At 36.1% G+C, this 27,500-nt stretch overlaps 1 protein-coding gene across 2 annotated transcripts in view; it reads right to left on the reverse strand.

The window, feature by feature from the left end:
- The window catches only part of LOC106884262 (matrilin-1), a 134,673-nt gene that overhangs the window by 35,594 nt on the left and 71,579 nt on the right, over window positions 1-27,500 (reverse strand). Inside the window, exons 2-6 of one of the 2 annotated variants that reach the window (XM_052973962.2) lie at window positions 24,249-24,276; window positions 22,035-22,616; window positions 17,936-18,010; window positions 9,199-9,765; window positions 3,173-3,205 (exon numbers count right to left, since the gene is read on the reverse strand). In XM_052973962.2, the coding sequence (XP_052829922.1) occupies window positions 3,173-3,205; window positions 9,199-9,765; window positions 17,936-18,010; window positions 22,035-22,616; window positions 24,249-24,276 (1,285 nt within the window). The remainder of the gene's footprint in view (window positions 1-3,172; window positions 3,206-9,198; window positions 9,766-17,935; window positions 18,011-22,034; window positions 22,617-24,248; window positions 24,277-27,500) is intronic. The other variant, XM_052973963.2, reaches the window with a different exon arrangement.

A 27,500-nucleotide genomic window follows, 5' to 3' on the forward strand; every position in this document is an offset into this window, starting at 1 on the left:
ACCTGTATATATATATATATATATAGATATATATATATACCTGTATATATATATATATATATATATATATATATATATATACCTGTATATATATATATATATATATATATATATATATATATATACCTGTATATATATATATATATATATATACCTGTATATATATATATATATATATATATATATATATATATATATATATATATATATATATATATATATATATATATATATATATATATATATATATATATATATATATATATAGTATATATATATATATATATATATATATATATATATATATATATATATATATACCTGTATATATATATATATATATATATATATATACCTGTATATATATATATATATATATATATATATATATATATATATATATATATATATATATATATATATATATATATATATATATATATATATATATATATACCTATATATATATATATATATATATATATATATACCTATATATATATATATATATATATATACCTATATCTACATATATATATATATATATACTTAACTTATCTACATATATATACCTATATCTACATATATATACCTCTCTCTCTCCCTCTCTCTCTCTCTCTATATATATATATATATATATATATATATATATATATATATATATATATATATATATATATATATAGATAAGAAGAGGGAGAGAAAGAAAGAGAGAGGGAAGGAGAAAGAGCATGAGAGAGAGAGAGAGAGAGAGAGAGAAAAAGAAAGAGGGAGAAAGAGAAACCGCGTGAGCCCCTGTACAGCTACATCAGACTTTAAACTAACTAACCCCATTTCATTTCATTAATTCTATAAACCCTGTCTCGTGGGTTTGTTGACACTAAGTACTAGATATAGTTGGGTGGATACAGTTTCAGGGGTTCATGAAAAATAAGGGAATAGGTGAGGGTGAGTACACGAGTGTGCTTGCGTGTGTGTGTGAAAGTGTGCGTAAGTATGTGTGTATGTGTGCGTAAGCAGGTATGCACAAGCATATGTATGTGTGGATATGCACCGATGTCTTTGTCGTATAAATATATAATTGGGCTTATCTATCTATCTATCTCTCTCTCTCTCTCTCTCTCTCTCTCTCTCTCTCTCTCTCTCTCTCTCTCTCTCTATATATATATATATATATATATATATATATATTTCATTTATTCAGCGTGACAGTGAATGTGAAAATGCTGGTCCTTTGAATTACAAGTACAACTCATGGTTGTCAGCTAAATGGACTGGTGCAACGGGAAATAAAGTGTCCTGCTGACCACTAACCGACGCGCCTTCACATAAGCGCATGGGTTAGTGGATAGGGTATTTGGTACTCGGTCGTGATGCCGTGAGTTCGATTTCAAGCGACGCCTTGTGTCCTTGAGTGAGACACTTTATTTCACGTTACTTCAGTTGATGCAGATAGCAAAATAAGTTGTACCAGTAATTTGAAGGGTCAGCCAAATGACATTTTCTGTTACGCGGAATCCCCTTGGGAATTACTTTAAGGGTACGTGTGTCTGTGGAGTACTCAGCCAGGTGCATGCTAATTTCATGAGCAGACCGTTCAGTTGATTGGCTGAATGGAACACTTATCGTCGTAACTGACGGAATACCATTTAGTGGAAAATATGTCAGCGCAAAGTATGCCCTACCAACAAAATGCACATAGAGTTTCATTCTTTTCAAATATGTAATATATTTTCCTAGCAATTATAAATCAAAAACTCCCTCTAGCGAATGTTTCAAAATCTAAAAAAAAACAAAAAAAAACAAAACAAACAAAATCAACGAAGAAGAATATGATCGTATCTAATTAGGATAATTACTAACAACCGAAAATTTATCTTCGCCAGCAGAAGCACAAATCCATTGACGTGATCAAACACCTACTCTCACCACTCCTTTCATCTCATTTGCCTCAACACATCATCCTATTGTCCTCTCCCTTCATCCTCCTGCTCATCCTCCTCCCCCTCCGCCACCTCTTTTTCTTTTTCTTTTTCTTCGTCCATGTTTCACCTCTTACCAGTTCTTACCAAAGAAAACCATTCACTGACCTACTCCATCATGCACCACTGCAACAACCAAAACATCCACCGTCGCCATTATTCCACCACCCGGAACTAATGTTTTTTTTTGTTTGTCTTTTTCAATTTTTTTCTTGCTTGTTTCTTCCCCACCCCCACCCCACCCCGAATAGTCATGGCACGTGTCATGCTTCTTATTTAGTTTAAGAAGCAGTGATAGACTGCAGCGGTGGTGGTGGTCGTAGTCAGGTTTCTTCTTCATCACACCAAGCCTCCTAGTTTACACAGTACAGATATACATACATTTATATATACACACATATACATATATATATATATATATAAGGTTATGAAGGGTATTGGATTCAACCAAACCCAAAGATACTGGTAATACCGGGTAAGTGCTGTATACCGGGTAGTTTTGCCCCTTTCGTTGTATAAACATGACTGGGGAATATAACATAGGCCGTGTATTAGCGTGTGCATGTATAAAGAGAGAAAAGGATAAAGAGACCAATGGCAAAGTTATATATATATATATATATATATATATATATATATATATAGTAGCTGCTTTCTCGTATACGAGCAAAGCCATTGCCAGAAAGAATCACCGAAAAGAGTCATTGATGATGCAATGTGAGATGCTTGTATGACTCTTGAGTCCGGCCAAAGATTTGCTCATTCCATTGCATAATGCACAGCTGTGGTGGCTGGCAGAAGGAACAAGTGCTACAGGATGACCTCTTTTGACATGCCTTTTCAATCCTCCAACTGAAAGGCACACCAACTTGAACTTCTAACTTGTTGTCTCTTGAGGTCTCTGGGTGAGACTTGGAGCCAACTTGTACAAATGCAAATGCGAGCATGTTCTATATAGCACTACGTTATCCAACATATCTTCTAATTTTCAAAGTCTTATGGGTGTACTATATAAATACAAACACACGCATATACTGATATGCCTTAACTGAGGAAGATTTTGTGTAATAGATGAAATATCAGTCTTGTTTACAACTCGATTATCTGAAACGTACGTAATAAATGCATTCAAAATATCAATACTTGGTTTCACTTAATCTTGAAAGGTGTATAGTGGAAAAGGATCATACCTGGAGGGTTACGCATTGGTCTTTCAACAGCAACTGCAACGAGAAAAGAAGACACTGAAATTTGTCACATAGGATCTTCGAAGGAAATGTTACTTTTGTTCTATATTGTATACGTACGCACATACATACACATATGCAAACACAGACACACATAGAAATACGTATATAACAGCGTGTGGTAAGCACACAAATAGAAACGCACGCACACACACACACACACACATATTGATAATAGAAATAAACAATTCACAAATATAGTGAGGTTATTTTTGATTGCTTTAGCAAATTGCTCAAAAAAAATATAGACATTCCAGTTTAGAGCAATAAAGAACATTACACAATACTATTATAATATAATATAATATAATATAATTATATTATAATATAATATATTGTAATATATTATACTAAAAGCTATTACAGTATATAAAACGGTTGAGGTGAAATAATAAATGAAAATAATAACAACGTATATATTGAAATACATGTACGCACACAAACACGCACAAAACGCGTATACAGAAATATATATATATATATATATACATATATATATATATATATATATATGCACATACACACACAGCAGCACACATGTGTATGCGCATATATTGGATGTGGTATATACATATATATATACGCTATGCACTCATACACACGTACACATACACGCAAACGCACACGCACACGCACACAAAATGAGTGCCAGTATGATTTCCTGCTGATATATATAAACGCACTCACATACATATACATATATAGTGATGCATAAATTTATACACAGAAACATATACGTACTTATCTATATGTATATACATATGCTCTGTTTATATATATATATATATATATATATATATATATATATATATATATATATATAAATGATGTGTGTGAATGTATGTAGGTATATAGATTTACACACACACATACGTACGTATATACATCGCTATAGTAACATGGTGAAGGAATCCCTTTAAAATGTTAGACTAAAAACCAGTACTTCTCACAATTAACAGCGCATTTTGTGCGTTGTTGTTATAATTAATGCGCTGCCATGTTTTCCATAACTTCACTATAAAGTTGTTGCGTGATGAGCTGTGTGTGTCTGTTAGCACCATTTGCTTCTGATAAAGTGTTTTGATGTAACACAAGGGCCAGGTATCGGGTGTGAATCGAGAGAGAAAGAGAGAGAGAGAACGGAAACGACAGAGTGTGGATAAGAGGGTTATTCATATCTGTGTGTATATATACACATACGTATATATATATATATATATATATATATAATAATTTTCCCAGAGGATGTAGCAACCGTTACCAATATAGCATAAGAACTTACCTTAGGAGATCATTAATTAGATTCCTTAAGGGTCGTTCTCACAGTTTATATTTATATATATATATATATATATATATATATATATATATATATATATATATAGAGAGAGAGAGAGAGAGAGAGAGAGAGAGAGAGAGACTGATTGGATAATGTAGGTAGTAGCGAGATGAATGTGAGGAGCGGAGATTTGTGCATTAGAGTGCGTGTATGTGTGTGTGTGTATGTGTGTGTACGAAGTGGATAAGAATATATAGACGACCAGATAGAAAGATATTTAGATGGTAGTATTTGATGGCTTGAAGGAGAAAAATGGTGTAAAATATTTGACACAAAGAATAATTGCCAGCGCACACAGATTCAAACACACACACCACACACACACACACAGACGCAGACACACACACAGACATGCATACACACACACACACACATACTGTGTGCGCGCACGTGTGTTTAACACGTGACAATGTATTTGGATACAGCGATCATCATCGTAGTTCTCGCCGCCATCGTCAACATCATTGCCTTCACCATCATCATCATAATCCCCACCTCTCTGTATGTGTATACGCATATGACTACGATGAAACAGATGATACTGATGACGATGACAGATGATGGACATGATGACGACGATGTCGACGATGATGGTGCTGACGATTGCAATTACGACGACGACGATAATGATGTTGAGGGCGAGGATGATGATGAGAACGATGATGATGAAGAGGAGTAGGAGGAGAAGGAGATCTATACTGCTGATGAAGAAGAGGTGAAGAAGGATCAAACTGCGTGAAATAGCTGTGGAACTTTCATTCATTCAAAACCATTTTCTCAAATGTTAAAGATCAAGACATTTATATCTTGCTTTTATTTTTACATTTGAATTTTAACTTCCAGCAAAAAAGAGAAAAATAAAACAGCTACAAAAAACTATAATAACACAACATAAAACAACAAAAGCACTACCCAAATGGCTATACAAATGCCATGATTTCAATATCGGAAATAAACACAGTTAGGTCATACTTGGTCATGATGAAACCTTGAGGATACATCACGAAATTTTGGAGGGCTGTCAGTGCAATCGCACGGGCTACGATCGATTAGCCTTCGCGCAACGAGGCTTCCTCCCGCGAGTGCGCCCTCTCAACTGTCGATAGGCAAGATGAATGTTGACTGTAGTGGAAATGGGTAAATAAGATTCAGGTTTCGAATTCCAGAGAGGGAGCATGCGAAATGGCCACAGTATCCGAGGAAGGCAGCAAGCGCGCAAGTTACCCACTCCCAGCACGGGGAGGTAGTGACGAAAAATAACGACGCGGGACTCTGTCGAGGTCCCGCGATCTGAAGGAGTACACTTCAAATCCGTTAACGAGGATCGACCGGAGGGCAAGACTGGTGCCAGCAGCCGTGGTAACTCCAGCTCCTGCAGCGTATATTAAAACTATTGCAAACAGTTACGTTCATCATGATTTACTTTTGTTACACAACTTTGTTTTATACATTAGGAATCACTGCAGAAAATGATCGTTAGTTCTGTTCATGGCTCTGACAGATATACATTATTTACATTTGACGGATATTTGTCCTCATCTTATTTGTTGCTAACACAGAATTTCGGCTGATATACCCTCCAGCCTTCATCAGGTGTTTTGAGGAAATTTCGAACCTGGGTTCTCATTCCTAAGGTATTTTTTTGATGATACAGGTCATTGCCTGGAATCAAACTCGGAATCTCGGGGTTAGTAGCCCGCGCTCTTAACCACTACGCCCACGGGCATATCGTGTAGTGGTTAAGAGCGCGGGCTACTAACCCTAAGATTCCGAGTTTGATTCCAGGCAATGACCTGAATAATATTAATAATAATAATAATAATAACATCTAAAAATAACTTAGGAATGAGAGAGAACCCAGGTTCGAAATTTCTCCAAGACACTTCTGATGAAAGCTGGGGCGGGTATATCAGCCGAAACGTTGTGTTAACAACAAACAAGATGAGGACAAATATCCGTCAAATGTAAACAATGTACATAATTCCTCATCTCTTAAATATAGAATTGTACTGACAGATATAGTCGTGGATCATGACAGTGGGCGGTTGCTCCACTACAAAATTCCAACCCGAACCACAAAAGTTTGTAGAGAACAACTGCAGAAGAATTTGATCGAAGATTTAAATACTTTGTGTAGAGTTCAACTATTTACGTTCTCATCCTCGTAGACATTTCTCGTATGGAACAAAACACATAGTCAAGAACAAATGGTCAAATACGATAATAATTTCGTATGATTGGAGATAAAACATTTGACAAAATAAACACTAAGGCCAGTGTCGAGACTCAGTGAGTGCCGTCTCCGTTATATTTGACAATATACATATGCATGCCTCGAAAAATCATTTATACGTGCATAAAATTAAGTATGCGCATGCGTATAGCTCGCATATGTATAAGAATGCGTAAAAAATATATATGTATAAAAAAAATATGTATAAAAAATATATGTATAAAAAATATATGTATAAAAAATCAATATGCACATGCATAAGGAAGTTGAACAAAACTTCCATTTTGTATTAACAGCGATCATAGAAGGCAAATCATGGCAAATAGGACTTGGAAAATGGTAAAAGGCAAAAACGAAAGGTGGGTAAAAAGATGAAGAAGAGAGAGGTAAAACAAATGAAAGAGAGAGAAGTAGGGAGAGAGATGGTGTTGAAATGAAATATAGAGAGTAGGAGTAATGGGGTAAGAGTGAGGGAGGAGACGGGTTAGTATTCTTATGATCGTGCAAAAGGTGATTGGCATACAACAAATTAAAGGGGGGGGCCTGATCAATGAAGCAACACACACACACACACACACACATATATATACATATACACACGCACAAATACATATATATATATATATATACATATATATATATATATATATATACGTATATACGTATACACACATACATACACATACATACATATATAAATATGTATTGTGGATGTATTATATATATGTGTGTACGTATTATGTATTATAATATATATGTAAAAATATATAAGTATATATATATGTGTGTGTATTATGTATATATATATATATATATGGTAAATCTGTAAATAACGCTTGCCAAAACTAGAACCAAAACAAAAAAAAAAAAGCCAAAAAAATAAATGAGAGGATATCTTAAAAAGCTGAAGGCAACCTGTAGCTTCATACAACGGATGAATGACTAAATATTCGTAATCCGACTGTATCTGAATTCAATAAATATATTTGGAGATATCAAATCAAAGCAGAAGTTAAGCATTTTCATTTGCATGACTGGAATATATTCTTTTACATCATATTCGGTTTCTACTCATGTTGTGCTCCGTCCACCTAAACGGACCTATCTCATTATATATTTATTTATGCACATATGATTATGTATGTCCGAGGTTACTATAAAAGAGAAAGACGTCATATGTCTTGCTCTTTTACTGTAGGTCCGGACTGGCTTAATGCCTTGTGAGTGGATTTGGTAGACGGAAGACCGTTATATACTGACATGTGTATATGTGTGTGTGTCATTATTATTATTATTATTATTATTATTATTATTATTATTATTATTATGTTTTGCTTGTCCCATCGCACCTGTTGGCAACGCGTGTTGGCTTATTCACGTCCGCGTAACATAGTGGTTCGGCAGAAGTAAGCGTTAGAATTACCAGAGTTAAAACAGTAAGTATTAGGATCGACTCTGACTACGAAACCCTTCAAGACGGTGCACCAGCATGGCCGAAGTCCATACATACATACATACACACACACACACACACACACACACACACACACACATATATATATATATATATATATATGGCTGTTTTTCAGGATGTTGAATTTTTCTACTAAGAAATCTGCCTGGACACACACAACCGTTTTAAGGAAAAACTGTCGTCCATCATCGTTAGTGAAACAGTGGTCGATCACTCAATTTAGCTTTGGGCCGCCAGTGGTGGAGACCACTGGCGGACCTGGTCGGCTCTACGCACAGTGATGTCTCAGGGACCACTAGCCCGAGATGAGCGTAGCCACATCTTTCAAGAGCACAAAGCAACTGCATACACTGAGAACCAAAGGAATTAATATCTAATTAGTAATCTATAAATAATTATTTTATGTTGTTCTATATCATGTATTGAGTCTTCTCTCATTTGCAAGTATAGCATGTGTATAAGTATGCATATATTTATATCTGTGTGTATTTATGTGTGTGTTTGCATGGGTACATATATGCGTAAGTATGTATAAACCTCACAAAAAGTGGGTCATTCTGTATTTAAAACTAAAGAAACGAAACAACGTAAAGTAAATATTTTCTGTTTCCCCATCTGTCTGGTTTCTTTTTCTTCCATGTATGTATGTATGTATATATGCATATATATACATATTCATATATACATACATATATATACATACATACATACATACATACATACATATATATATTTACACATATGTATATATGTATGTATAGATGTGTGTGTGTGTGTGTGTGTGTGTGTGTGTGTATGTGTGCGTGTATGTGTGTTTATCTATCTATGTGTTTGCCTCCTTTTCGACTGTCATGGTTGTAAGCGGGTAGGTAGCAAGAGGTAGTCGCTGTTCTCTGGCAATAAATATATCTTTGAAAACTCACCCTCACAAGTTTTGAAAACCAAAATATCTTTTATTGAATCCAATGCATCAAAGACATCGACACGAAAGACGAAGTTTATATCCGGGTCACTGGCGATTTGCTTCAATTCTTTGTAATCAGCATCCTTTCCGATACCTATAGCGAACACATAGATACCTGCCTGGTGAGTGAGACGAGATTCTCGAACCGTACTGTTGTAATCTCTTGACTGGCCGTCGGTCAAAACGACCATAATTTGGGCCACTCCTTTACGTGCCAGTGGTCCCTGGAAACCGTTCTCTCTCACATATTTAATGGCCTTAGCCGTATCTGTCTCTCCACCAGTCAAATAAATTTCCGGCCGAGAAAGGACCTCGTTCACTTTGCTTTTATTATAGGAGCCAAGACTTATTACTGGTTGTACCTTGTCGCTGAAGGTAACCAAAGCGATCTTCGTGTTACTGTTTTCTGTATTGAAAAGATCCATAACATGTTCCACAAACGATAGTTCTTTCTTAAAATCAGGTTGCCATATACTACTGGAAGAATCTAGTAGAAAGTATACGTCCGCTGGCTTGCCTCCACACTCTAGTAATAATAAAAATAAAAATAAAATACAAGTGAAAGTACAAAGTTTATTTTCTTTAGTATTAGAGAGTAAGTAACAAAGGGGGATAATTAAGGAAGGGAGGTTGTTCTGTTGTCGAAAGATGGGGGAATATATTATTCTTTCTTTCGTTTATGTGAATACTGAGAGAAGTAACATACAATAGCCTTCCCAGCTCAAATGCATGAATTCATAAATATCTCTGTAGCAGATTCTGACTCAGGATCTGATCAAGTAAGTAGTTGTTTTGAGAAAGATACTCAAAGTGCTTTCCATTTAACATAAGCTCAGAGCTCAACATATTACTGTCTCCTGTGATCTTTGGCTAAGAACAATATTTAAAAAATCAAGACACTACGGTGAATACACTGTCATCTTATGGCAACGGGAAACCGAGTTGTCTTTAGAACAGCTTTTACACACTCACACAATATATATATATATATATATATATATATATATATATATATATATGATCGTTTTTGTTCAGTTATAATGAAAACAGTTTTACATTAATCTGACTGGTTACTCTATATTTTTGTCGAGTACAAATTTATTATTCTCAAATAAGAATATTATTGATAGTGACTTCGAGGTTTCGGTGAGTTAAGTCATCGTGGGATTGTGATGCACTGAAGGTAATCTTGGTTTTATATTATCTCTGTTGAGTTAAAATCTTCCTCAGATGTGTGTGCGTTTGAGTGGAGCGATAATTAGGTTTCAGAGTGGGTCGTTTATATATATATATATATATATATATATATATATATATATATATATATATATATATATATATATAAATCAACCATTTATTTGAGATCGAAAAGGAAGTCCATCCATGAGAACGACAAACATTGTCTCTTACACATACACACATATATATACATATATGTGTTTGTCTCTACATTATTAATGCGAAGTGAGGGTGAAGCCAAGTTAAGTTTCTAAATTGGTGTCGGTGAGTACATGAGAAATACAAATGGAAAAAGAAGTGACATTTTAGTGAGTCTAAGATGAAGTAGCTACGGGTACAATGGTTTAATTTATTAGAGTAGGGAGGTCACACAGAGAGGATTTTGAAGCGCCCGGTGCACTAACAATTAATTTGTTTAAAGAAGTGACATGATATAATAGAAGCGTTAGAGTGAGAAGTGGTCGTGGTTACCCTATGACGTAACCTTAGCAAGTAAAAGTTACTAGTTTTTATAAAGGTTGTTAGAGAGGTAGGATCGGTTTGGAATAAAAAGGGAGAGGGAACTTGAGGAAAAATTTCGGGGATGTTGTAAATTCAAAGGTCAGAAGAAAAATAGAGGAAATGTGACTTTTGTTTTACACATAGGATCTTTTTAAAGTACTTTTTTTTGTGTGCCTTTTGTCTTTTTTTTAACGTTCCGGATATATTATCTCTGTATCTTCTTTACACATATATAGACATCAGAACAGATGCAGCGATGTCAAAACACACACATACACACAAACATACACACACGCAATCACACACACACACACACACATACATACACACACTCACAGGCACATACCAACATGCATATACGGACGTATGAATGCATACTTGTATGCACAGGACCACACACACATACACACAAACGCACACACATTTATATATATATATATATATATATATATATATATGTATATATATAGTACGTGAGTGTATTCATATTTAAGGACTATACTGCTGTTAGCATCCATACTGTGGTTTCACACGACCAGGTGGGAAAGAGAAGTAATCGTCTGACGATCGCCATATACAGGTCGCAGACAAGAAACCATGGTATGAGTTTCATGAAACCATGAAACCATGGTACGAGTTCAACAGATCAGTTACTAAATATTGATAAACATGTACCAGGCTCTGCGTTAGTTCCTGCAAATGTAATACAATCACTTAAACATTTATGCATTAAGCACACACAGATACACATACACACTTATGCATATAAACCCACGCATGTATATGTACGAGACATACATGAAAATATGCATCAAGACCGATATATAACGCCAGGTAACCGAATGCACAAAGGTCAACATTTCTCTTCTTTCACCTGCGTTTATGTTTACCGTCTTTTTACGGTTTATGAATTAATAAGAACGTATATGTCTGTTTAAAAACACACACACACACAAAAATGTTAACAGAACATAACCTACGCGTGTTTACAGAACACGCCTGTTAAAAGAACATACATACACGAGTTAACAGAACGCACATATGTGTATTAACCGAATACACATGTGTTAACAGGACACGCACGTGTGTTAAAAGAAACCACATGTGTAAATTAACGGAATAGAAACACTCGTGTGTTAGTATGAGAAACATAGATGCGTTAACGGAACACACATACCCGAATTGATGATAAAATATACAAACGTTAGTCAGGGGAACGTACGTCGGTGAGTGGACAAACCATATGTAGTACATATATAAACGTTCACAGAACATACATACGTGCACATAAACACAAATACACACAAATACAGAGAGATAGACGGTACAAAAACAGAATTAATAAATGCAAAATAAAAAATATATAAACAAGCAAATAAATAAGCTTTATGCACATACATAAATATACCAACGACAGTCACATATCAAAGATGTACATCAATATATCTTAATGAAGATCAACACGTGTCATTTAAATAAAGAAAACAGTGTTATAGATAGACAAAATATAACAAATAAATGAATGAATAAATAAATAGATAAAATATACGGACATGACAGTAGCACCCAAAAAGAATTAAAAAGCAAGGCTGGAATTATAGAATTAAAAGAAGATGGAAGGCGGGAAGGTTCTATACAAGGCATGCTGTTAATATATATTATTAAATCTTTTGGCAGTAAGAGTAATCCAGAGAAGGTGGAGATACGTGGGATTTCCTGGTTGGCCCCAGGAGGTTAAACGCCCATCCCCTCTATTGCGAGACGTTTGTCATTCAGAAATCCTGTTCGTTTTTATTTTGTTGTTTTTCATGGCTTTTTGTTGTTTTTCATGGCTTTTTGTTTCCCCCATATCCTATTCTGTAATCACCCTCGCCATATTTGAAATTTGTATTTGTAATAACTAATAAAAAACTGCTTCCAGTTAAGGCACATGGTCAGAAATTTTTAAGGGGAGGATGCCAGTCGATTACATCGGGTCCCCAGTACGCAGCAGGTACTTATTTTATCGACTCTGAAGAATGAAAAGCAAAGTTGACCTCCGCGGAATTTGAACTGAGAAAGTAAAAAACGCAGAAAAAAAGCCGTTAAGCATATTTATTTGACGTGCTAACAATTCCATCAGCTCGCGGCCTGAATAATAATTCTTTCCATAGGGTGTTCAAGAAGTCTCGCCGCAGTAAGTATTTTATTGCAAAATAAATATTTATAAGATGGTATAAGACTAAAAAAGAATATATTGCACTTTACAAGACTATAAAAAACTTTATAAGAGGTGTCGAAAGTGTCGTACTTCATTTTCAATACGTAAGTTGACTCTTCTAGAAGTTGATTCTTCTAAAACACATAAGTTGACTCTTCTGAAAAAAAAAGTCGACTCTTCTAAAAGTTGATTCTTCTAAAATACACACGTTGATTCTTCTAAAAAATGTTGACTCTTCTAAAATACATAAGTTGACTCTTCTAAAGAAAAGTTGACTCTTCTAAAACACATAAATTGACTCTTCTAAAAAAACGTTGACTCTTCTAGAATACATAAGTTGATTCCTCTAAAAAAAGTTGACTCTTCTAAAATGCATAAGTTGACTCTTCTAAAAAACTTCACTGCGAAGAGACTTTTTGAACACCCTGTACTATTCGTACAAGGCCTGAAATATTGGGGGAGGGGCGGGACTAGTCAAGTGCATCCACTCCAGTTATTGACTGGTACTTATTTTATCGACCTCAAAAAGATGAAAGGTAAAGTCGATCTCGAAGGAATTTGAACTCGGAAGAAACGCCGCTAAGCAGTTTGCCCGGCATGTTAACGGTTCTTCCAGCTCGCTACCTTTTTGCTATGATGAGTTCAAAATTTGGCAAAAGCTCTGAAATATTGGGGGAGGAGGTAAGTCGATGACATCGACCTCAGTACTTATCTGGTACCTTATTCAATCGAACCGAAATGACAAAAGGTCAGAATTTGTACTCAGAACATAAAGGCAGACGAAATGCCGATAAGCCAGGTACGCTAACGGTTTTGCCAGCTCACCATCTTAACCCTTTGAGCTCGTAACACCAGTTTACCAGCGGATGGCTGATTTTTCTCTATACCATAGCACGATTCTACCGGTGGAGTGCACCTGCACTAAAGTACGACGATTTATTTTTATCCGATCAGAATGCTGTAATTGATACTAATCCAATTTTCAGCTTATTTTGCTCAGGAAGCCAGGTATATGGTCAAATACGGTTCCAGAAGTCAGGGCTCAAAGGGTTAATGATAATAATGATTTCAAAATTTCGGCACAAAACAGCAATCTTGGCCGGAGAGGTAAGTCGATTACATTGACTCAGAACTCAACTTATTTTGTCGACTCCGAACGAAAGGATGAATGGCAATTTCAACTCAGAACGTAAAGAGCCGGAAGAAACGCCGCTAAACATTTTGTCCGGCGTGATAACAGTTCTGCCAGCTCGTAACCATTAATAATAATGATGATGATAATTATGGTGCGCATTGTTTAGAACAACAGAAGGAGACAATAGCTTAAGTTCATTGGAGAACATATGAGAAGAAAACAAAGCGTTGTGCACTTGGTGATTATCTGGGAAAATGTAAAGAAGAAACGAAGGAAGGCAGAAAGAGAAAATACTCGATGGCCTCATCAGGTGGTTTCAGCAAAAAGTGACCCAGTAACGTGTTTAGTTGTGTGGATGGGTTGCGACAATGGGGAAGGGAGGGAACTGTAATCGCCAATGCCTGGAGGTATGACTCCACATAAAAAATATATATATATATATATATATATATATATATATGAATGAGAAAAAAGAAAATGAAGAAATTGACGTATAGACATCAGTTTATTCAAAGATATTCCAAACATCCCTTAATGGATTATAGGTCCTTAGCTTGGTTTTATATATATATATTATACAGATGAGAAGGTAATATATCATAAGAAAATGAGTTGGCGTATTAATAAACAATTATCTTATGTACCAGTGAAATACTGGGGTCGATTTAATCGACTAGTTCCCTCCCCACAAAATTTCAGTCCTTGTGCCTGTAGTAGAAAGGATTATTATTATCATTAAGGCGACGAGCTGGCAGAAACGTTAGCCCGCCGGGCGAAATACTTGGCACTATTTCGTCTGCCGCTACGTTCTGAGTTCAAATTCCGCTGAGGTCGACTTTACCTTTGATCCTTTCGGGGTCGATTAAATAAGTACCAGTTACGCACTGGGGTCGATACAATCGACTTAATCCGTTTGTCTGTCCTTGTTTGTCCCCTCTGTATGTAGCCCCTTGTGGGCAGTAAAGAAATAAGAAACGTTAGCACGCCGGGCGAAATGCTTAGCTAGCCGAACTCAACTTTGCTTATCATCCTTTCGGGGTCAATTAAATAAGTACCAGCTGAACACTGGGGTCGACGTAACCGACTTAATCCCCTTTCCCAAGTTTGAAACCATCATTATTATTATTATTATTGGCGGTGAGCTGACAGAATCGTTATCACGCTGGACGAAATGCTTAGCGGCATTTCGTCCATCATTATGTTATGAGTTCAAATTCCGCCGAGGTCGACTTTACCTTTCAGGTTCGAAAAACTAAGTACCAGTTTCGTATTTGATGTCGATGTAATCGACTCATCTTCCCTCAAAATTGTTGCTTTTGTGGTAAAACTTGAAACCATTATTATTATCATAATTAGCATGTCTACAAAACCCAGGTCTTTGCATTTCGCCTTCATATTTCTTGCAATGGCGTGTTTATACATAATTTCATTGATAAAGAAAACGGAGTCAAAAACACAAAAAGATGCAGTCTTGGCATTCATTTGTGCTACATTATAGTTAATTATCTCCAAGCCATTCCTTAGCTGTAATTAAGATTTGCTGATTAAAAGCAAACAAACAAACAAAAGAAAAAAAAAAGGAAGAAAGTGAAACTGAAAATAAAAAATAAAACAGAAAAATAAAAAAAATAAAGCAACAACGCAAAACAAACAGACAAAAAGTAAGGCAACAATAAAAAAAAATGAAGATTATTTTCTGCTGCAAATATGAAAAGGAAACTGCAAATGAGAACAGCCGACCGTTTCAACGAGCCGACAAGCCAAACAGCCGACCAGTCGAATTACTAGCTAAACAACGGAAGTTATATCTCTCTATCTTCACCTTTGTGTGCGTGTATATATATATATATATATATATATATATATATATATGCATGTATGTATATATGTGCACATACGTACATGTATACACTCACGACCTACAAGCAGGCAAAATATAACACTATGCCCCAAAATAAGTACGAATAGCATGAAAATAGACAGCAGTAACATCTAGCATGTACTAGCTTAATAATAATGATAATAATAATAATAATAATAATAATAATAATAATGGCTGTCACAAGGACAGCCATTTTAGGGGAGGAGATAAAGTCGATTACATCTACTCCAGTGTTCAACTGGCACTTATTTTATAGACTCCGAATGTGGAGTTGACCTCGGCGGAATCTGAACTCAGAACGTAGCGACGGGCGAAATAACGCTAAGTATTATCATAATTAGCATGTCTACAAAACCCAGGTCTTTGCTCGCCGCTTTAGTAGTAGTAGTAGTAGTAGTAGTAGTAGTAGTAGTAGTAGTAATAATAATAATAATAATAATAGTAATAATAATAATAATAATAGTAATAATAATAATAATAATAATAATAATAATAATAATAATAATAATAATAATAATAATAATAATAATAATAATAAGGATTCGTTACCAGAATCTTAGCTGCAAGATTCTGTTCTCCTTCCTGTACAGTATATATATTGCTAATCATAAATAACAGCCATAGTAAAATGTCCAACTTGCTGTTACTCGAAGTCTTTGGGTAAGCTTTGGAACAGCACCTCATACGAAACAAAGAAGTAATAACGTAAAAGTTAACAATGATGATTTCAAATCTTGGCACAAGCCCAGCAATTACGTGTGAGGGCGAGGGTAAATTGATTACATCGACATTAGTACTCGACTGGCATTTATTTAATCAACTCCGAAAAGATGAAAGGCTAACTCGGCCTCGGCGGTTTCTGGACTCAGAACGTAAAGACGGACGAAATGCCACTTAGCATTTTCCCCGACGTGACAGCGATTCTATAATCATCATAACGAGGTTTGAAATGTTGGCCAAAGGCCAGCAAATTTCGTGGGAGGTGGTCAGTCGGTACCATCGACCCCACTACTTGACTAGTTCTTTGTTTCATAGACACTGAGAAGATGAAAAGGCAAAGTCGATTCACCCCTGCGTCTCTCTTACTTCCTGTTTGTCTGTTAGATCTCCTTCTCTGGAAGAAGTCGACTGTGGTCAGATCTGGTTAGGGATGGGCCCCGTCAAGCCTAGATACATCGTATTTCATGTCGGCGTCTCTACGATTCCACAAGGAGTTGACGGCTAAAGGCAACACAACAAATACAGTCCTAATAGTTGACAAACCAAAGCAAAAGTATAAAGTAAATTAAAGCGAATAAACCAAAGGAATAAAGCAAGTGTAGGAAGTGAAGCATTGACACAAATGGTGTAGATAAAACATTCGCGTAGATAAACACAATAAAAAGAAACGTAATCTTGATCTCCAGCATAACATGGCGGCTGTGTTAGAACAAAGAGTTCTGCGTTATTTTGTTTGAGAGAAACTCTGAAAAGGACTCGTGGCGCATAAAAGCACTCGAAATTATATACGAAATAATTTCGATATAATTCTGCGTGCTTCAATGCACCACGAGATATTTTCTCTCGAGGTAAATAACGCAGGATTTTGTGTTCTAACAAAGCCTCTACGTTAAGTTGGAGATGAAGACTACCTTTAGGGATTAATACTGTTTTTGTCGTTATTAAATAATATATTTTTTTAATGCGTTCTCGTTGAGTGGGGTTCATCAGCGGTGCTGGGTATAAATGTAAAGTCTTACTCTGTTTTGATTTCCTGTTGGAATACACAATCGATGGATCGATATCACTTCGGGGTTTATCTCGTCTGATTGGAACTGAAAGAAAGAATTGTAGATTTAATACTGACAGTTGGATTGCAGTGTAAATACGTGTCGTATTATTTTACAATACGAATATTAATACAATGTTTAACATATGGTATAATTATAAACAGGGCAAATTTTAGATATTTCTCCACAGACTGAAAAAAAAATTTAGAACACCCTTAATCGATTTTTGAACCTTATTGGGTTCCCATCAGAGGCGTCCACATTATTCTGACAGTCTCCAGAGAAACAATCAGCCAAACTGTTTATATACTCAGCAAATGCAGCAGTTACTCTATGAAGGGGTCCTTAATTTGCATATCGAAAGTGTTTAACACTATGGCATCCGTATGTTGTGAAGTTGGTTAATTTTGTATATGTCGTAACTATAAGATACATAGTATTGTGAAAATGATGTCATAACTGTGTGTTAGTTGCGTGTGTTGTCGAGCAATATGTACCGTAAGTATGTAGTAGTTTTATTTAAAAACAATGAAAAACAAAAGGTATCGGAGGGGCGATGCATACCCTGCGTGCAGATTATTTTTTTTTTTCGCAAACTATAGTGTGGCTTGCAATGCGTTGGTTATCTATGATTTTTGATGGAACTAAATTAAGCTTTCTTTATTTCTTTTCTAAGTATTAACATTATAAGTATGTATACTCCGGTGAAGCCCTCGAATCCATCACTGTACACACACACACACACACACACACACACACACACACACACACACACAGAATCGCATATCTATGTATATATTCATGTATGAATGTATCTACGCGCATAGGTACTCCATGATCCATACACACGCAGGCGAGGGTCGATTCATATGTAAAAGAAAGTGAACAAAATAATATGACTACTTGCTTATCGGGAAATTTGTTAGTTCGATGTAAAATTTTGTTCATCATTTCGAGCCTCTCACCCAATGAGTATTTCTACCAAATGAGGTGAAAATTCGTTCAGCCGTTTTCCAGTAATTTTGCAAAAACACAGACAGACAATGACGAGTTATTACAATACCATGCTTTCGTTTGCTCGCGCAGGGTTAAAAAAAAAAGAATATATTGCAACTGGATACCAATTGTGTATTTGTTGTTGTAAAGCATCAGGCTGACAGAATCGTTAGCACGGCCGGATTAAATGCTTAGCGGCATCTCGTCCGTCTTTACGTTTTGAGTTCTGCCAGCTCGTCGCATTTTACTGTTGAAATATTAAATGCATTTATGATGTCTATGAATGAATGTTACCATGAAATATATGTTGTAATGCTAGAAATATGAGGTGCAAATGTCATGGTGAAATGAATGTCGTAAATATCTTAGCTCAATGTCACTCCACCACCACGACGACCACCACAGATCAGAAATAATTATAACATTATTATAACATTATTTACCCCCACCACCACAATTTTACATTGAATAGACAACACCCTATCTCTACATAAATGTCAAGGGATGAAGATTTTTTTTTATTTACTTCGCTTAGTAGAAGAGAAAAGAGCATCGTCATGACCCCATTTCAGGGTCTTCATCGTTAATGAACAGACGGGAGCAAGTTTCGGCTTCACTGATAACAACAGAACGGAGTTTGCTGCGGAAGACACGCATAGAATAGGTTGTGATATTAATAAAAGGGGGCAACTGATTGGATATCACATCATTATGTGATCGACCAGATGTTATAATAAATCGCTGATCTTTTTTAAGTATCACCATTATATTCCGGTGAAATTAAGAAATCAACTCGTAAATAAACGAAACCCTCGAATCCATCACTGTACACACACACACACACGCACGCACGCACGCACGCACGCACACGCACACACACAGACCGTACCTGGAACCACGAGATTTGCAAGCGAGCTTCTTAATCACACATTCATACCAGCATCTCTTGACAGATGAATGTCCCACAATGCAATTGTTCAGTTTGGTCTTACCCAATGGGATGGTCAAGTTTTAAGTTACGCCATGGTAAATAGTAGAATTTAGTCGGAACAAAGGCGGTGAGCTGGCAGAATCGTTAGCACGCCGGACGAAACGCTTCGCGGTATTTCGTCCACCACTACCTTCCGAGTTCGACTTTGCCTTTCATCCTTTCGGGGTCGATTAATTAGGTACCAGTTAGTTGTGTACTGGGTCGATGTAATCGACTAGCCCCATCCCCAAATATTTCAGGCCTTGTGCCTAGAGTAGAAAAGAATCGTTAGCAACGTCGAACAAAATGCTTAACGGCATTCCTTCTACATCCTTACGCTCCGAGTTCAAATCAGGCCGAGGTCAATATTGCCTTTTATTCTTTCGGGGACGATAAAATAAAATACTAGTCAAGTACTGAAGTTCGATGCAATCGACTTGTTCTGCCTCTCATCAAAATTGGAGGCCTTGATCCCTACAACAGATAGGCGTCCCTTTGGTAGTGAATGTTCTGATTTCGGCCATATGTACGTGGAAAGGGGCCACATACTTTGAGTGTGCTAGGGCTCAAGAAAAAATAATAATAAATAACTAGTTGGACTAAAAGAAACAATTTAATTTGGCCTTACAGAATATGATCGATTAGTTTAGACTTACAGTCTTGCACTTAGTAAATGTTATGTCATGCCAAGTTTGTTTTTCAAAGTTATGTGATGAATCAGTCTTAGTAAACGGACACCTAAACTATTAAGGTTCGAATGACAAAGGTTACCTCGAAATGTTTTTTAGCGTCATTTCTGCGTTTCTACAAGGTGTGTGCGTGCATTTCTATAATGTCTGTGTATATAGGTATGCGCATAACTATACACATACATACATATATTATATATATATATATATATATATACTTGTATACCTGCATATGTATATATAGATATATGTTATATATATATATATATATATATATATTTATATATATATATATATATATATTTATATATATATATATATGTATATACATGTGTGTGTATGTTTATATGCATGTATGTATGTATATATATATATATATATATATATATATATATATACATACACGCACACACATTTACATGCGTAAATACATGCATAATATAGACATAAATATACACACACACACGTGCACATGCACATACTCACACACATACACCCACATAAGCACACACATATTGCTTCCTGTTGAATCGACAGAAATTTACACGCACATATATGTATAAATATACGTGTTTGAAGTGAATATATATATATATATATATATATACATGTGTGTTTGTATGTATGTATGTATGTATGTAGTTATGCATTATTTTATGGTTATATAGATGTGCATCTATGTACTACGATCTACAGGTCAGTGTCTGTATGTCTTTCTGATTTTATCTCAGCCAATTAAATCTTTTCTCACCTCACACTCATGTGTTCCACTTTCGCGCAACATCTCTCTCTAGCTATTTACATCCATATCTTTGTATTGCTGAAAACTGCTGATCGCTACACTGAAACGCACTCTCTCTCTCACACACACACCACGTATTTGTGTGTGTGTGCTCGATTGAAACTGATGATTTACTTCAACATCACTCCGAGTTTCTCGTGGGCTGAAATGGAATGAATAAGGAATTTCGAACGAATGAATAAACTCTATCAAGTATTGAGTATTGTTTCACGTTTCTACACACAAACATACTCTGAATATATTCAATTTTTTTCCCGAGGCTTGAACTCATTCTCGTTTTGCCTTGTCGCCACGTTGTGAACATTCATCTCCGGACGAACATACATACATACATACATACATACATACATTTATATATAACGGCATCACATTATCGACTAGATTAACGTGTGTTGTTAGACATCGCTGGTCACAATGCTAAACTTTTTGAGAGTTTTACAAATTCTTACAGTTCCACTGATGGCTTGTATCTGCAGTCTTCTAATTAGCTTTCTCCTCTCTGGTTTTGGGAAGCCTAAATTCTCAAGAAATACACACACACTGACTTAGGCAGTGTGTATGGATGTGTATATGCGTGTGTGTGTGCGTGATTAAATAGCACTATATACTCACCTTTGCACGTTTCCCTGGCCACCTTCCGTTTAATCGAATTAAGAATTGAGTAGTTATCCACTGTGAACACGTGGTTCCGAGGCGGTGATGAAGCTATCATCTCTAGTTCATGTTTATCTACGCCTGCTCCGACGCCGATGGCAAAAATTTGAATGCCTTCGTAATGCGCTCGTGCCGCTTCAGTTCGTGTAGCTTTTGGGTCCTGTGACAATCCATCCGTGATTACCACAACGATTTTATCCGAATAGGTTCGTCCTCCGTTGCGAACGGTGAACATCTGTCGGCGTATATATTCGAGGGCCTTGTGGGTGTAAGTTCCCCCTGGGGAGTACTGGGTGATCCGCATAACGGCTTTCTTTAATTGATGCTTGTGAATGAAGTCACGCAGGTTAAAGTGAACAGTGATGTTCTCGCTATACGTTACTATAGCAACATGGAAGTCACTTTGTTTGGCACCAATGGGGAACTGTTCTACGACATTCACCACAAATTGTAACTGTTTCTGGAAATGGACCGGCCAAATACTGTAAGACGCGTCTAAAGCGAAAACAATGTCTGCCCCCTGTTTTCCGCACGAAAGTCCTGAAAAGAAAGCATCATGTAAATATAAAACAAAACACGGTACGTGTGTCTATTGTGTATTACATACATTATATTGGTTGTATTTTTTGTGGGTCATTATGCCAATAATAAGCACGCACACTGGTTCAGTTTCACTTCATTATTTATAGGTTTGATTACTTTTCATTGTCATACATGATGTATCTAAGACTACATCACCCAATGTGTTCTTCGTTTTTAAGAAGGCTAGTATGCAATTGGTGGGATGCGTAGCTGCTATTTCTAGTAAGCCGAGTGAGCAATTAGAGGTTAGTTATTTAGCCAACTAAACTAATCGATCAGTCAGTTAACCAATCGAAGACTTGGAAGAGTGAATATCACTAATGATATCGCAAATGGCGAAGAAAGGACTTTGGCAAACGATTGATTGATTAATCGACTGATGAGACAAATAATCGATTTGTTAATTGGTTAAATAACTAATCAACTAATAACAAAGAAGTGAAATCGAATCAGTGCATGTGTATGTTAGTGGCGTAATGACGTCAAGAAACTTACAAACCTAATACAAAACATTATATTGAATCGTCGAATTCGTTCTTTTCATTCCAGCGATATTTGAATTAACACGGAAAATATTTCAATCGTAGATTTTCATGTTTTTCTTTTGTTTTTGTTTTCTTTTTTGTTTTTGAAAATCTATTCTTCAACACTTTTTTATGGTTTTTGTAAATTTGAATATATTTTAGCTCCTTTCAGACACACAACGAAAAATAACGATTAAAAAGTGGGTGGGAGTGGAAGGAGCAAGAATTTATCTGACAATGACATAAATACGAAGTTGTGGCACCCATTCCTTTCTTAATGCAACCACTGACGTTACGTTAAATTAGGGAAATGTCAACACCAGGGATCGAAACAGAGAAAAAGTTATCGAATCAACGAAAAAGCTTCCACATATATATTGATTTATTCTGCTCGATTAACAGCCAAAATCTCCCTCAAATACAACATTGCTCTCTTGAAGCGAAGAAAGTATTGGAAAAATGTCATGGAGAAAAGAGGACAGAGGAGAGTTACGGTTTGATTACTCTTCATTGTCATACATGATGTATCTAAGACTACATCACCCAATGTGTTCTTCGTTTTTAAGAAGGATAGCATGCAATTGGTGGGATGCGTGGCTGCTATTTCTAGTAAGCTGAGTGAGCAATTAGAGGTTACGTCCTATCTATCTATCCGTGTGTGTGTGTGTGTGTGTGTGTGTGTGTGTGTGTGTGAGTGTGTGTACATCTCATCTATATATTTCTGTTAAATACGTTGTGGAAAAGTACACACTCGTAGAATAATAAATGAAACACTTATAAGAATTGTCTCTCTTTAACAGCAACTGTGGTATCGCTCTTATTGAAGATGATATAGTTAAGATGGTTTATGTAAGTTCGATTAACAAGAGAGAGAGAGAGAGAGAGAGAGAGAGAGAGAGAGAGAGAGAGAGAGAGAGGGAGAGAGATAGACAGAGAAACAGACAGATAGACGAGGAGACAGAGGGAGAAGAGAACAGGTAAAGAGAATTGAAGTGAGAGAGAGAAAGAGAGAGAGAGAGTAAGAGTGTGTGTGAAGCAACGTAAGTAGGTAACGATGTGTACCGACCTGTTGATAATCCCACCAGCAGAGACATCTGTAAAAGATAAGATAGAACACAAAGATAAGATATAATGAAAAAGCTACGACAGAAAGATAAGTTTAAGATAAGATACAATGTTGCAGATCAAGATAACATATAAATTACGAGTAAAACGTGAGGGATGGGAAGAAAACATGATTAACTGCATTTAAAGAGAGAAAGAAGAAAATTGATTATAATGATAAATCATACGAAATGAAATAAGTAAAAATGTGTACTTTAAACAACCTTAGTTTGAAATATCATTATATATACAATTTGTTTTTAATAATGTACAGACATTTTTAGAAATATTTTTTGATGATGTATATACACCTGCAAAACGGCACGAGCTGTAATACTTTAGTTTCAGAGAAACTTCTCAAAGAAACTTTCGTGTTTAAAATACAAGAGTTCGCTCAGAACAACTATCACAGGATAATCGTCACTGAAGAGACCAATCAATGTCGAAACGCCGTGTTTGGCAAACCACTAGCGTTCTTAGCGAAACCCTGTTCTTTAGCACGCCAGGCGAAATGCTTGGCAGTATTTCGTCTGCCGCTACATTCTGAGTTCAAATTCCACCGAGGTCGACTTTGCCTTTTATCCTTTCGGGGTCGATAAATTAAGTATCAGTTGCGTACTGGGGTCGATCTAATCGACTAGCCCCCTCCCCCAAAATTTCTAGCCTTGTGCCTAGAATAGAAAAGACTATTATATTCTGTCTCGATGGTAAGAAAATTTTACATATGAAATTTGGTCTCTCCAGATTATTTAAACCTCGTAGTATTAGTGAATTTATAATCAATGTGCTTGGTAATAGTTAAAGGTGCTATATAGTTGCTGGACAGAAGCAACATGAAATGAAGTGTTGGGAAGACTTCCGCCCGTCACTCACCATTTTCTCCCAAATTTATTTAAAAAAAATTTTTTGCCAAGACCCCACCCCACTTTTTCGGATACGGAGGTTCTGGAAAATTGCCAAAAATCGGCATTGTGAAATTTCCCCCTTTCTCCCCACCCCACCAATTCTTAAATTTTGACTTTTTCCCCAACACTAACCCTAAACCTAAAACCCTAGCCCTAACTGTAATTACAGGAATGTTTTGAAACTTTTGTCAGAAGTGTAATGTCCGTATTTTTCCGCATATTTAGAAAAAAAAAAAAAAAAAATTCTTAAAAAAATATTTTACAAAATTTTTGGAGTTTTTTTTTTCAGAATCATGATCACCGTATTTTTTCATATATTAAAAAAAAAAAAAAAAAATTCTGAAAAACGTAAAAAATTAAGGAAATGGGGTGGAGGTGGTAATTTAAAAATGTCGATTTATGCCAATTTTTTTGCAGATTCGTATTTCCCGTAGCCGAAAAGTGGGGTTTGTGTCGAAAAAAAAAAAAAAAAGGAAAAAAAAGGTGGTTCTTTCGGGGTGGGGTGGGGTGGGGGCGGAAGTCTTGCCGAACTGTTTTGCTCAGGAACAAAACACAACACGTCGCCCTGTCCGGGAATCGAAATTGCAATCCTGCGATTGTGCGTGCAACGCCTTAACCACAACTAGGCCACGTGCCTTCACCAGCTCACATAACGCAATTATAAATTTACAAGTATGATCTATGTTTTTACACTCACAAACATATATACGCACACGTAAATATGTTTATTCACAAATAACATCACATTTTACGCACTGAACGTCTATTTTGGTAAACTTCATCAAAGCTAGAAGATAGGAAACAAGCAAAGTTATTGTTAGAAGACAATACATCACCGAAAAGAGAAGCCCTTCTTTGCACCCTCCACCCTGGCACCGGCACCACCAAAACCGCCACCGCCACCACCACTAACATCACCATCAACTTCACCACTACAACCACCACCATCACTGTCTCAGCTCCTATAGCACCAACTCCTACCACTACCTTCACTTCCACCACCATCATCATTATACCATCATCTGCCACGACGACGACCACTACCACCACCATTACCATCTCCACTACCACAAGTATTACATTACAGTCTACTTCCACCACAGCCACCGGTTCCTCCACCCACGCCCCTCCCACTATCACCAATACATCACACTGTACCACCACCACCACCACCACCAGCTCCACCACCACCGCCGCCACTACTTCTACCAACAACAATGCCACCACAACCCGCACCCGTCCCGTCACCACCAACACTATCATAAACACTACAGCGCCACCGCTAAATTTCTAGCATCTAAAAAAAATCTCTCACTCTGCCCTGCTGAAGCCTTCATTTTGGTCACGATTGTTCAAGAGCTAAGCGAACAGCAAACTGCAGTAATTTTTTTTATCTACTTGAACGAAGATATAATGGAAACGGTTTCAAATTACTTGCGTTAATGCTCTTTTATGATTCCTGCAAATTAGAAACAACAGTAAAAGCGACAAGAATAACAATGCAATCTAATTTTTGCCATCGTCTTTTTATAAATCGCACTTACATACACACATTAAAACACATTGACGTTCAAACACTCGCACACTGCCGTTCTCTCAAGCACCAACTTCAATGAAAACCTCATCCACAACCATTAACACAACCCTCTCATAACCATAGTCTTTTTACACGCTGATGGCTCCAGTAGTGTTATCTGTAAAGTAAAGTGTTTGTTCTATCTTACGATCTCGCCTATTAACAATGATGGCGAATTCTTTGTCGGTTGACGCGTAAATTTTCTCATCGTAAGCGGTAGTGAACTAGGGAATTCTTTGCTAAATTTCTTTCGTTGAAACATTTTCTTATCATTGGAAATAATTCCTCCGCAGACATGAAACAAGCAGATGGCCTTCTTACGTGTGATCGTTCTCAAGTGTTGAATTATGTCTGGCTTTCAATCAAATGTTAAACACAAACACATCAAATTGGATACATTAAGACTATCTTCAGCACACGTTTTCGTTTTTAGATTTTCTTTTCTTTATGAGGTATGGATAGAGGATCTGAAGGGACAAATATTTGATTGCACAAATACACAATTGATCTGACACACGCACTAAAGGAAAAAATGAGGTAAATAAAACAAAAACTTACGGACACTCGTATGAAGAAATACATATGATAGCATGAATGTACATGTAAGTCTGTACGTATGTATCCATATATATATATATATATATATAACCTATATAGAAGCTTATAAACAGGGTAAATTTACTTATTTCTCCCTAAACGAATATCGAACCTGATTGGGTTCACATCAAAAGTG

This window comes from Octopus bimaculoides, chromosome 16, assembly GCF_046866305.1.
Source record: "Octopus bimaculoides isolate indiv1 chromosome 16, ASM4686630v1, whole genome shotgun sequence".
Lineage (NCBI taxonomy): Eukaryota > Metazoa > Mollusca > Cephalopoda > Octopoda > Octopodidae > Octopus > Octopus bimaculoides.